A 12,495-nucleotide genomic window follows, 5' to 3' on the forward strand; every position below is an offset into this window, starting at 1 on the left:
GTTGCTAGTGTGGGTTTGTTAGCCTCATTAAACCTATCTATTGGTAATGCTGACCAAAACTGACTGTTTGGTTTATAATCAGTACATGAAAATTCGGTAACCATTTCCTAATGAAATTGAAAATTTGGTAAATCCAATGGAATCTAAAGTTAAGCTGGGGGCAATGTGTAGTAATAATATCAGTCTGAAAATTGTTACCAGTTTTTAGCCTTTTTTTTTTTCCAAAACACATAGTACAAAGCAAACATTCATATACGCACACAAGCACATCCTATTTGAAAAGACCAAATCAACATATCTTACAATTAATTCTCAAAAAAAAAACATATCTTACAATTGATGGAAGTTCTTATCTGAGGTACGCCCAATTCGCTTCGTTCCATATATATATATAGACTTTGACAATATATGGCAGATTTTAGTTTGGTTTGCTGGGAGCCTAAAGTCACCTCAAACTGGGAGCGTAATGGTATTCTGCAGTACAGTTCTCCAGGTATTAGAGAATGGCATATTTTTCAGAGATCTGCTCCTCCGGTATATCCATACATTGTTGATTCCCAAATCAATTTGATATGTATGTGAGTACCACGAAAGAACATGGACACGTACTACTTAACCAACCCGAACACGAGATTAAATCAGAGAATCTATCAGAGAGAGCCACCAGGAAGCACATGATTAGGTAATTAACTTAAGCATTGTATTTATAATTCTGTAGCCTTAAGATTTGGTTACAAAGCACTGGGTAGTACAGTGACAGTGGGCGGGAGAGCACATGCACATACTGTATTACTGTGCCCCTCCTCCATTTTCCCACACATGCATCACTTCACCACTTCACACACTAGACCAGACAGCACATGAGGCCTCGCCTAATAAAAAAAAACACCTCAATCCCACGCAAATTTTGCAGCAGCAGTAGTAGAGAATAAACTAATCGATCGATCGATCGATCGCGAGCCAATATGATTCCATATTCGATCAGCAGTGGATGATTGATCTAGCTGAACTGGACGATGGAGCGGTAGTTGGAGTTGGGGGACCAGTTCGCCGGGATGACGTTGTTGGCGACGAGCGTCTTGCCGGAGTCGCTGCGGATGCGGAGGGAGAAGGGCGCCTGGAGGCGGTGGTTGGAGTCGAGGCGCCAGATGGAGCCCCACGACTCCCTCATCGGCGTCCAGACGCCGGTGGCGCCGCCGTACGCCGACTTGGACTCCATGAGGTCGACCTGCACGACGTCGCCGTCGAGGTCCTCGTACTCGACGAGCACGGCGAAGTACACCGGGTTGGAGCCCTCCTCGACGTGGAAGTTGATCTTGAGGCCCGGGTAGTTGCAGGGGACGCGCCTGAACTGGATGTCGATGATGCCCGAGTGGCGGAGCTTGTCGTTGAGCCCCGGCTTGGCCATGGCGCCGAACGCCGTGCCGCTCAGGTCGAAGTGGTACCTGGCCACGGGGTAGTAGTTCATGTCGGTGATGATCACCGTCTCGATGTTGCCCGAGCACGACGGGTCCTTGTTGCACCTGATCTGTAACAACCAAGTCAAACAAATGGTCAACAAAATGTGCCGCACTGCATGTTACTCCTACATGCATGCTATAGAAAAATGTAGTAGTAGTACGTCCTGACCAATCAAATCAAATGATTGCTAATTGCAAAATTGGTGCCATGGTGAAGTAATTTGACTAGTTTTTTCGTACCTGGTAGCATGAGCCGCAGCCCTTGCCGTCCTTGAAGATGGGCTCGTTGCCGCAGGAGGTCATGGACGAGAATGGGTACTGGTTCACGTTCTTGAACCCGCAAGCGCCGCCTGCAAATTAAAACCGACCAAATAATGCCAATGCGTCAGTTCAGAGACCAAGCAAAAGCACAGATGAGCACCACAAGCATCATCAGTAGCTGCAAAATGCGCACCGTTGTCGTCAGGGCCGGCGCCGGTGGGAGCGCCATACCAGGTTGCCCGGGCAGGGAGCCAGCCGGAGCCGTAGGCGGAGGCGTCGGAGACGTTGTAGTTCACAGGATGCCCCTTGCAAGAGCCATGCACCACGAGCACGGACAGAATCGCGAGGATTGCAGCGACCTTGCTGCCCATTCTGGCTGCCATCCTAGCTAGCTCGAAAAATCTTCAGCTCGGAGAAGAGCAGTAGGCTAGCTAGAACTGGCAGCAGCAGCAGTAGTAGTGGTAGTAAGTATTGTCTGGTGTGTGGTTTGATGGTTGGAATCGGAGGCCATTGCCGGTGTATTTATAGGCAGGGCAAAACGAGAGGGGAAGGGAACCAAATGTAATGGACGAGCAACACGGCGGCATCAAGGGGTCGTTGCACCCGACGTGGCCACCGGCCGGCGTGGTAGAGAGAGAGCTAGCTGTGTCACATGGCTAGGGAGAAAATCATGGACGGATGGAGGGTTCGGTTCACGAGTTCGTACCATTATAAAATCACATCTTTGGCAGTTATCCCATGTTATGATATTGTGGACGATACGTACCTGCCAAATGATCGATCGTATGAATTTTTTTTTTGTGGTAAGGAAGATGAATGATCGATTATATTCCAGAATATGTATATAGTTTCTCGTTTCAGATTTAGATCGATGCATGCACAGATCGATTGCATGATGGGTCATTGACGTTGTTTCGGGGAACGGAAGAGATTCCATAATAAGGCACCAGAAATAACCACGCAATCACAGAGAGAGATCAATCAGCAGGGGCAGGTTGATTAGGGACAATAATCTCGGTATCATTTGAAGCAATCATTTGTACCCAACGCTCTTCTAGGGTGACCATATCATTGTAGTATCACCATTGTGCGTAACTAACGCGTAGGTAGTGTGAAACCACCTAGTGACCGTCCTAAATATAATCGCCAACTCTAATATTGTATTGACAGAGTGACACGGTAGTGTGATACATATGTGCATAGACAGCATAGTTGCATACTAGCCGTATTTTTGTCCCTTACAAAAATGTGGATATATATGGTAGTTACAACTTACAGGATACCCTGCAAAAAGTGAATGGAAAGAAGGCATCTCACTAAGATTCAGGACACATGCCAAGCACGACTTTGCTGACTTCCCACCGGTGTTTTAAGGGCACCCGCAATGATTATTTATAAGCTCTTTACAAGAGATCCATGTCAGCATATTTTTCTACTTGGAAGTGATTAAATGAAGAGAGAGAGAGCAAAGCTATCTACTAACCTGAAGATAGTTTATAGAGAAAAACGAGACAATAGATTAGAGAGCTATAGATTCCCATGTAGACATACCATTGAAGTGGTTTAATATTAATCTAATTTATTGCTGAGATGTACATGTTTTATAGATAACACCTTACTTTACCATTACAGGTGCTCTTAAGTAAAAAAAATGATGCGAGGATATACCGATCACATCCACACAGTGATACAATCATTGACATATGCACCGTATCGAGATACGGTGCTTTGGGCTCTGGCTGGTGAGTCTGGTTATATAGTAGTATATACACTGACACATCCATTAGTAACTGTGAATAGTGAATTAGAGCACCCGCAATGGTAAAGTAAGGTGTTCTCTATAAAACATGTACATCTCAGCAATAGACTAGATTAATAGTAAACCACCTCAATAGTATGTCTACATGGGTATCTATAGCTCTCTCATGCATTGTCTCGTTTTTCTCTATAGATTATCTCCAGGTTAGTAGATAGCTTTGCTCTCTCTCTCTTCATTTAATCTATTCCAAGTAGGAAAATATGCTGACATGGATCTCTTATAGAGAGCCTATAGATAACCATTGCGGGTGCCCTTACTCCCTCAATTTCAAATTGATCTATATATTTCATGGGTACACCAAGATCAAGAAAAGCTAATAACTCTCTCATACTATATTTACTCTAGCAACAAACTCAATGCATACATCATCCCCATTATTTCCTAGCCAATAGCAAATCAAGATATTGCATGTGGGTTATAAATGCTTGTGTACGCATGGATGCATGCATCAATGTCCATTTATTCCCAGGCACAAATAACGAATAGACCTAATAAATGAACACAAATATGTAAATCATTTAGGAATAACCTCAAAAAAAAACTATATGTAGATCAATTTGAAATTGAGGGAGCAGTACTAAACATGTACAAAGGCAATGTGTAAAAAACTAGAAGAGGCATCAAGAGAATTTTTTTTTTATCATAGCAAAGGCTCTATACTGCAAACACGGGTCTTAAACACCAAGCATAGCAAAGGGGTTCTTCCCTTAATACCAGGTACTTTAAATAAAGATTACTATGTCCGTCCCAGAATATAAAGAGTTTTAGAGTTAGACATGGTTATTAATAAAGTAGGTAAAAAGAAATTATAGAATATTATGATTGGTTGATAAGTGAAGGTTTGTGGGAAAATTGAATGGTGAAGGGTTGTAATTGGTTGAGAATGGAATGTTGGTGAATAAGTTGTTATATTTTGGGACAAATCCTAAAGGCTAAAAGTTGTTATATTTTGAGATGGAGTGAGTAGTATTCATGAAGAAATCCACTTTAATTTCCATGGGTGTGAGAGGCGGATCTAGGGCTTGAGCCCCCATGAAGCCCCCACATGTTTTTTTTTCATACGTAGATAGGAGAGCGGACTGTTGTAGCTTTGTTCTAGTTTGTTCAGACATTACTACTATTCTTCTTGGATCCGCCCCTGATGGGTGTTGATCCTATTATAGAGTTAGGTGTGTTCTATACACTACACAAATCTCTATTATATTTATGCATAGTGTGTGAACTCACCTTAATTAATACTCATGGGGTTTATATGAATGCTCTAACACTATCTGCACTATCTACTGATTAGCTATACCCAGTGTCAGATGTACCGTAAATTCTCAAGGAATTTTAGAACCACAATCTAAATATTAAGTTGTAGCTCGGATTAGGCCTGTGCAACAAGCAAGACCAATAAAATCTAAATACATGATATTGTTCTGGGGTGAAACCTACGTACTCATGATGTAGCGAGTTGAATTAGGTTACACTCCTTTTTATTTGGCAAAAATACATTTTTAACACGAAATTTGTGTTCCAAAATCAAAGCCATGAGAATTTTAATTTAAAACATTATGGACAAATCAATCCATAAAGGAACCTTAAAGAAAAAAGTGATTATTCAAAAGATAACAGAGCAAGCTATTATAGTGGGTCCATAATTTTCTGAATTTTTCTCCATTTTGTCCTTTACCTCATCCAAACATCTATTTTCCTAGAATTTATATGTTTTTGAATCATCTATTTTACACGTGCATTTCTGTCCTATTCTTGTATTTTTCATGTATTCCTCTATTTCAAAATTATATGTTTCAAAGGAGCCCTTAAGTTTCCCATACGGCCATACCCATTGGACATAAGTAAAACTCTGGACTCATGTTTTTAAAACTCAAGTTCACACTATACAGCTTCAAATTTTTGCTGAAATTTGTTAGGACATCACCTGTCAGGGACCCACGTCTCTATGACTTTACGTCAGAGGAGCTCCGTTCGGCTGGGCCTTAGCTCCACCATTGGTAGTGAGGTGGATCAAGTTTTATTGATACTTTGTATATAGGATTTTTTTTTGAACCTTCAGGTATGCTTGTATCTTACTTTACTTACACAGCTGTGGGTGCGTCCTCTAATACATGTTGAAAGAAATGAATAGACCAACGGCAACTCCCTACTCTTATAAAAGTCCTTTTGAAAGCGGAGTTGAGGGTGTGAGCACGACTATGTCTCCATAGTATTGGTACTTTGCCAACTCCTACCTATTTTGTACTCTCTTTACTTGATATAAGTTCCCCTTTTTTTTTCTCAACTATCATCTAGTTTTACTGCTTCTAATCAAAGAATGGAACTTAGGGCATGTTTGGTAGAGCTCCAACTCTTAAATTTAGTTTCAGGAGTTAAGTCTGAAGTGAAGTTGTGGAGCAGCCTATACACAGCTCCACCTCTCTGGTTCATTTTATGAGAGTGCTTCACCCAACTTCGCTCTTATTTTAGGCAGAGATGAAATTGTTTGGCTGAGCTCCAGCATTAGGAGAGGTGAAGCTGAAGCTAGAGTTTTACCAAACAGACCCTTAGACAAAGAATTGGCTGATACGGAATGCAGACTGTGATTTAATTAATTTGTCTTTGGATAATAAAATTAAGTCAACTTCAGTTAGAACATGCCCTACCCCATCATTACAAACTTACACCACACAAAACCGCGCGCTCACACGCAAGAACATGCACCATGGCCGCTGCAACCGTGCTGCTTCCAGCTTACGGTACATGGCTTCACGCAAGACAGTGTAATGAACCTCGACCACACATGACGGACGTTTTTGTTGTGCGTACGCGCCCGGGGCACCTCACGTGCATCCGCCGTAGTACGGCTCGCGTGTACTGAGCAACCCATGCTGCTGCTGCTGCTAATGGTGTGATATTGTACTACTCTGTGATCTGATAAGCAAACACACCGTATTAATTCAGTTCAATTACAAACTTGGTTTTGGTCACAATACAATAAGTCTGCCAATCCGGTATATATATATGGCATATTGGCATTGGGTCATTTGTCAATGTGGGCGGTTCAGAGCAAGCACATGGATACTGCGTGCCCTGCCCCTGTTCCATTTCCCACACATCTCGCTGACACACACAACTACAAATTAAAAAGAGAGAGAGAAAAAAACGCTCTTAATTGATCCGTTCGCAATTTGCATTGCAATCACACACACACACACACACACACAGAATCGTAGTACAGTACTAGTGCCGAACTGCCGATCGGTAGAATCAAAATTCGTTCTTGACCGGCGACACAAGACGACGAAGGCATTGCATGCACATAGGTAGATCGATCGATGGATCAACGGAACTGGACTTTGGAGCCGTAGTTGGTGTTGGCCCTCCAGTTGGCCGGGATGACCTGGTGGGCGATGACGGTCTGGCCGGACTCGCTGACCATGCGGAGGGAGAAGGGGCCCTGGAGGCGGTGGTTGGCGTCGAGGCGCCAGATGGATCCCCAGGAGCGGCGCATGGGCGTCCAGACCCGCGTCGGCTTGCCGCTGGGGAGCGACTCCATGACGTCGAGCTGCACCACCGTGCCGTCCTTGTTGGCGAACTCCACCAGCACGGCGAGGTACACCGGGTTGGACCCGGCCTCGACGTGGAAGTTCACGTAGAGGCCGCGGTGGTAGCACGGGACGCGCCTGAACTGGATGTCGATGATGCCGGCGTGGCGGAGCTGGTCGTTCAGCCCCGGCCTCGCCATGGCGCCGAACGCCGTGCCGCTCAGGTCGAAGTGGTACCTGGCCACGGGGTAGTAGTTCATGTCCGTGATGATCACCGTCCTGGGCTGCCCGGAGCACGACGGGTTGTTGGTGCACCGTATCTGATGATGAGGAATATAATTAAGGGCAAAATTAATCCATATGTGCATGTAATTAAGCAGCAGCTAGCACAAAGTCAAACGCTGAACTGAAGAACGTGTTACCCACGGATTTCAAGGCCCGTTGACCAATCAAGTTGTGATTACCACCAACTGCAGTTAACGTGGCGGGCAGTACGGTGCTCGTAAACAAAATTATGTTGGTACGGATTTATTTATGATCAGAAGTTCCATACCCACTGTTTTGTACACTTTTCAGATGTAGGGTACAAAGGTTAATGTTGAGATGTACTATTTATTGGAGACCGTGTCGATAAGCCAAAACAACATATGTGATCACGAACGTGGTTATACTATACCTGGTAGCAGGCGCCACAGCCCTTGCCGTCCTGGAACAGAGGCTCGTTGCCGCAGGAGGTCATGGACATGAACGGGTACTGGTTGGTGTTCTTGAACCCGCACGCACCGCCTGCGTATCGATCGAACAATGCCAATGCGTGTCAGCATTCGAATGTCAGAAGAGCACATACGTACGACAGCGTAATTTGCAAAAAATGCATGTACTACACGCACCGTTGTCGTCGGGTCCGGCGCCGTTGGGCTGGCCGTACCAGGTGGCCTTGGCCGGGAGCCAGTCGTTGGTGTAGACGACGCCGGCGGCGAAGCCGTACGTGGCGAGCACGGAGAGCAGCATCGCGACGACCTTGGCAGAGGCCCCAGCCATCTTGGGAACTCCCTCTGCTACGTACGTACAAAAGCCTGTACTACTACCTTGTCTGCTTTGTGTTTTGGCGAGAGGAGATTTGCCCGTGTATTTATAGGCAGAATTAGGCTAACTGGCAAAAACGAAAAAAACCGGATCGATCGGCAACTTGGCACCGATAAGTCGTTGCACCCGACGTGCGTGCCGTGTGTATGTGAGAGATCGATCGAGCGAGCTAGCTCGGTCTAGTCACATGGCGCTGGAGCGAATCGTGGAGGAATGGAGATTAAGCCTCGGTAAACGAGAATTCCTATTGTCAAATCGCATCTTGGCAGGGCGGTTATGGCATGTTGGGGAGGTACACTCTCGTACAGTGCAGTACGTCATTACCTGCCAATCATTACTATGTACAAGTCAACCATCGCTTGCAGAAAGTCGGTCGGTTTTCGTAAACCGTCGGATCTCAACACCCACCGTGCTTGGATTGTTAACACGTGTATATATCCCTCCTCTCGCTCATATAGGTAGCTAACGTACGTGACAGTACTGCCCTAACATTCTTACCGTGGTCTCTACCGTTACGAGTTACGACCGATTTATTAAAAAAAAATCAGTTTTATTATTGGACACATATTACCCCTCCCCTCTCCTCTGTCCTCGCCGGATACGATGAGGAAGGGGACAGCTTCTCGTAAGTTTTTTGAGTTTTTTTCAATGTAGGTTGGAACTATTTGGTGTCTAAGGTTTGCCTTTCATGTTTTTCATGGAATTAAATCTATTTAGATTTTTTCTTGTCTTTTTTAATCTATGTGTTGCTGGCTACTTCATTCGTGAGGTCCTCGATGGAAATCAAGGAGACTTGCCTGTCGGTCATCAAATATTACATTGTTGGCGTTAGTTTTAGGTTCCAAATTGTCGACTTGTTCGGTGGTATTGGTTTGCTCTTTTGTCGAAGGATATATGAATATGGTGAGCAATATTCATTTTACATGTTTTTGCGTGTGTTACAATGTCAGCATTGTGGCTACACTCATTTGCTCATATCTCTTGCGGTATTTCAATATGTGGAGCCTCCTTGTTCTGTGTTGGTAGTTCTTTTATTTCCAGATATTGCAACAAAAAGAGTTGTAATCTCTTTTATAATTTAATATGAGCTGCCCTGTTTTGCAAAAAAAAAAGATAAAAGTTTCTAGTAATTGAGCTGGTAAAAAAATATTAATATGGTCGCTGTGATAATATAAAAATGGAAGGTTTAGGAGAATATGATTTCTACCCCTTATAAATATCATGGTATTTTTCGAATCTCTCGGTTCTTTCCACTGCGTGTCATACAGCAGCCCTATAATACAATTATTTTTCGTGTCACACCACCGTTATCTTCATGACACACTCCCTAGTCATTGCCCCATCCCCTTCCCTGCACACCACATCATTGCTAATGTGTACCACTTATAGCACCATGGACAAGCCAAAATGCTTAAAGAAAAACGCGAGAAGAAGAAATGTATCGTTTTCCTTGCAGAGACTCGCTAACAGTGATCTGATTAGCGACAACTTCACCATAAATACCAATGATGGCCAAACGCGATATTTGGTTTGGTTTCGTATAAGGTTTAAAAGAGGACACTTGTCGTTACTTTAATGGAAGATGCATATGAGTACTTATGGAGAACTGGGAGTGTTCTTTTTAGCTTATCGATTTATGGAATATACTATGTTTCATATTATAAAAAAAAATTTCTAAAAAACTGATCACATTTAAATAAGTTTATTTAGAAAAAAATGTTTCAAAAAAAGTTTATTTAGAAAATATGTATTATAATACGAAACAAAGGGAGTATGTATCGATGAATACTTCTCCAAATACACCACTGAAAACTACATTGTCGACTACCAATGAAAAAATATAATTATTTATAAATACAAACACATCTGTTAAATCTGATATTTAAATATGGGCGATTAGGTTTCAGTGCAAGGAGCCTTACCAGCTTATTAGTTACTCAGTTCGCTTCTCTTTTTTCATCTCTTTTTTTTTCTACTCCAGTGATGTATAGAAATCCATTATCTTCATATTCTACTCTATGACGTTGGGTTGGATTAGGAGACGGAAGTCACGGGCAGATAAGCCAGCTAGAAACCAAACTGCAATAGTATTTCCGTCGCTTTTATTTCGTGAGCACCGAGCCCGTACGCAAGAAAAATAAAATACGTGTCAAATGCATTATGGAGCGAGAAATAACAGTACAAATACAGGAAGCATACGACAAATGGATACGGAGGACTACGTGGCTCGCCGACACGGTCACAGTCGAGCATGCCTTTCATAGTTGCATCCACGAATACATAGATGTACTCCCTCCGTTTTAAAATGTTTAACGCCGTTGATTTTTTAGCATATATTTAATCGTTTGTCTTATTTATAAAATTTAAGTAATTATTAATTCTTTTCCTATCATTTGATTCATTGTTAAATATATTTTTATGTAGGCATATAATTTTACATATTTCACAAAAGTTTTTGAATAAGACGAACGGTCAAATATGTGCTAAAAAGTTAACAGTGTCAAACATTTTGAAACGGAGGGAGTACATGTTTAATTACCTCGATCATATCCATGATCATTGGAATCAATCATTTTGTAGTATCTATTGTCTCGGAGCACGTTCGTTAATGCCTGCAACTAACCATATGCGTGCAACCACGTTATACCGACCAAAATTCATTTTGGTCGTTGAAAAAAGATATGATATCATCGTGATATGTGCATGTGTCTACCGGTCATGCTGCTATTATCCCATAAAAATTGTGAAATGGTAGCTGGACAGAGCGATCGACGCTGTAAAGAGTTATTTAAACTGATTTCTGACGTTTCAAAGAAACCACGTAATTTCATTCAACTTATATTCGAAAAGAAAAGAGAATAAATCTATTTTTTGAAATGGAGTACTAGTTACCAAACTTGTATTTTGTGATAGCCTTCAACTGTGCTTATGGTAAGAGTTTAAACCTTTGTAGGGGTAGGAAAAAACACTCAGGCTTATATTGGTTTGGTTTGGCTCGATCGATAGCCAAACGAGCAGAGCCAAAGCCTCCTCCGAACCTCATTTCTAGAATGAGCTGGGTTCGAGCTAGCTCATGAGTTATTCGGTAGCTCGCGCTAGCCAGCCTATTATAGTTTGGTTTATTTGTCTAGCTCAAAGATAAGCACTAGTAAAAACCCTAATTCTCTCTATTCTTTTGGGGCAGATGACAGCGCAACAGGAGTGCATACTCATGCTACACCGCCAAGTCATGCACACAGAAAATAGCGTAGAAGGGAGCCACATTTGTACGATTACACAATATTGACTTACGCCTACGCTGACAACGCAACCAACTAGTCGCTTCCCCCTCAATTGAAATTGGAAATAACGTCGCCGCTCCTTGCCAGCTTGTCCTCGCAGGTGTAGTTTACAACCTATGAGTCACAAGTTCGAATGCCTGGGTAAGGGGCGTGGTGCGCTAGACTTGGCCTCCACCTATGCTTCAATCTCTCCAATGTCTATCATTGCTTGTCTGTTTCGCAACTGTTCAAGTGAAGAGGCTCGTGAGCCAGATCGAGTTGGCTCAAGCTAGAAAACATAGGGCCTGTTTGGGGAGCTTTAGATTCTGAAAAGTAGCTGTTTGGTAGCCAGCTTCTAAGAATCTGGAAAAGCTCTGAAACCCAGCTTCTGGCTTCTTAGTTTATTTTTCAGAATCTTTAACTACATATTCTCAAAAGCTGTGGACTGTTAGGGGCAGTTTCTAGCAGAAGCAGCTTTTGGGAAAAGCTACAGCTGGGACAAGCTCCCCCAAACAGCGACATAGTATTTCCAATTAGCTGATTTATATATTAGCATGGACTACTCAACATAATCTAGGGTCATGATAATCCAACCCATCAAATTAACAGCCGGTTCTTTCTGTAGCTTGTGAGTATCCTTAGAGTGACCAATTAGTATAGGTATAAATGCTCAGTCTAATTAAGGTTAGACACAAATTTGTATGCAAGTGTAGTTGCTCTCTCAAACATATGTTTCTTAGGTTAAAAAGAAAAGGAAAAAAAACATTATTCAACCAGACACCCGTATAATAAGTAGTTGCACCAAACAAAGTTTTCATAATCCAACTCAACAACAAACAAATCCATAAAGCTATCGTTACCAAAGTGACAAAAAAAAGAACAAACTCTTTGTAAGAAAGTAAACTCCCCCAAGCATGGCATTTGTAATTTCCATGGTCAACTTCAGTTTTAGTCCTTAAAAGATGAAAACGTGAAGCTTGGAAGTATTTAATTTGCACTCGAACTGACCAAGAATTTCAGCGCATGCCAAAAATACTAAAAATTACTTCAACCCTGACAGGACTGACAGGTTTAATATCGTT

The 12,495-nt window shown here is 42.5% G+C and overlaps 2 protein-coding genes across 2 annotated transcripts; both read right to left on the reverse strand.

Annotated features, from left to right (window-relative positions):
- Positions 1–675: 675 nt before the first annotated feature.
- On the reverse strand, positions 676–2,217 carry LOC4349347 (expansin-B6-like). The gene is made up of 3 exons (NM_001404345.1): positions 1,915–2,217; positions 1,701–1,810; positions 676–1,528 (listed from the first exon to the last, which is right to left on the reverse strand). Exons 1-3 carry the CDS (start codon positions 2,102–2,104, stop codon positions 1,001–1,003), a joined length of 828 nt encoding a protein of 275 aa, NP_001391274.1. The 5' UTR covers positions 2,105–2,217; the 3' UTR covers positions 676–1,000.
- Positions 2,218–6,454: 4,237 nt separating this feature from the next.
- LOC4349348 (expansin-B2-like) lies at positions 6,455–8,174 on the reverse strand. The gene is made up of 3 exons (NM_001404337.1): positions 7,958–8,174; positions 7,744–7,853; positions 6,455–7,387 (listed from the first exon to the last, which is right to left on the reverse strand). The coding sequence occupies exons 1-3, from the start codon at positions 8,106–8,108 to the stop codon at positions 6,863–6,865; spliced, it is 786 nt and encodes a 261-aa protein (NP_001391266.1). The 5' UTR covers positions 8,109–8,174; the 3' UTR covers positions 6,455–6,862.
- Positions 8,175–12,495: the final 4,321 nt, after the last annotated feature.

The sequence above is a fragment of the Oryza sativa genome, chromosome 10, assembly GCF_034140825.1.
Source record: "Oryza sativa Japonica Group chromosome 10, ASM3414082v1".
NCBI lineage: Eukaryota > Viridiplantae > Streptophyta > Magnoliopsida > Poales > Poaceae > Oryza > Oryza sativa.

Bases quoted from the DNA above. Each gene is read 5' to 3' on its own strand.
- LOC4349347 (NM_001404345.1), bottom strand. From the start codon at position 2,104: ATGGCAGCCAGAATGGGCAGCAAGGTCGCTGCAATCCTCGCGATTCTG. The intron at 1,811-1,914 runs GTGCGCATTTTG...TTTAATTTGCAG, and splicing joins CGCCGGCCCTGACGACAACG to GCGGCGCTTGCGGGTTCAAG. The intron at 1,529-1,700 runs GTACGAAAAAAC...TGGTTGTTACAG, and splicing joins GCTGCGGCTCATGCTACCAG to ATCAGGTGCAACAAGGACCC.
- LOC4349348 (NM_001404337.1), bottom strand. From the start codon at position 8,108: ATGGCTGGGGCCTCTGCCAAGGTCGTCGCGATGCTGCTCTCCGTGCTC. The intron at 7,854-7,957 runs GTGCGTGTAGTA...ATCGATACGCAG, and splicing joins CGCCGGACCCGACGACAACG to GCGGTGCGTGCGGGTTCAAG. The intron at 7,388-7,743 runs GTATAGTATAAC...CCTCATCATCAG, and splicing joins GCTGTGGCGCCTGCTACCAG to ATACGGTGCACCAACAACCC.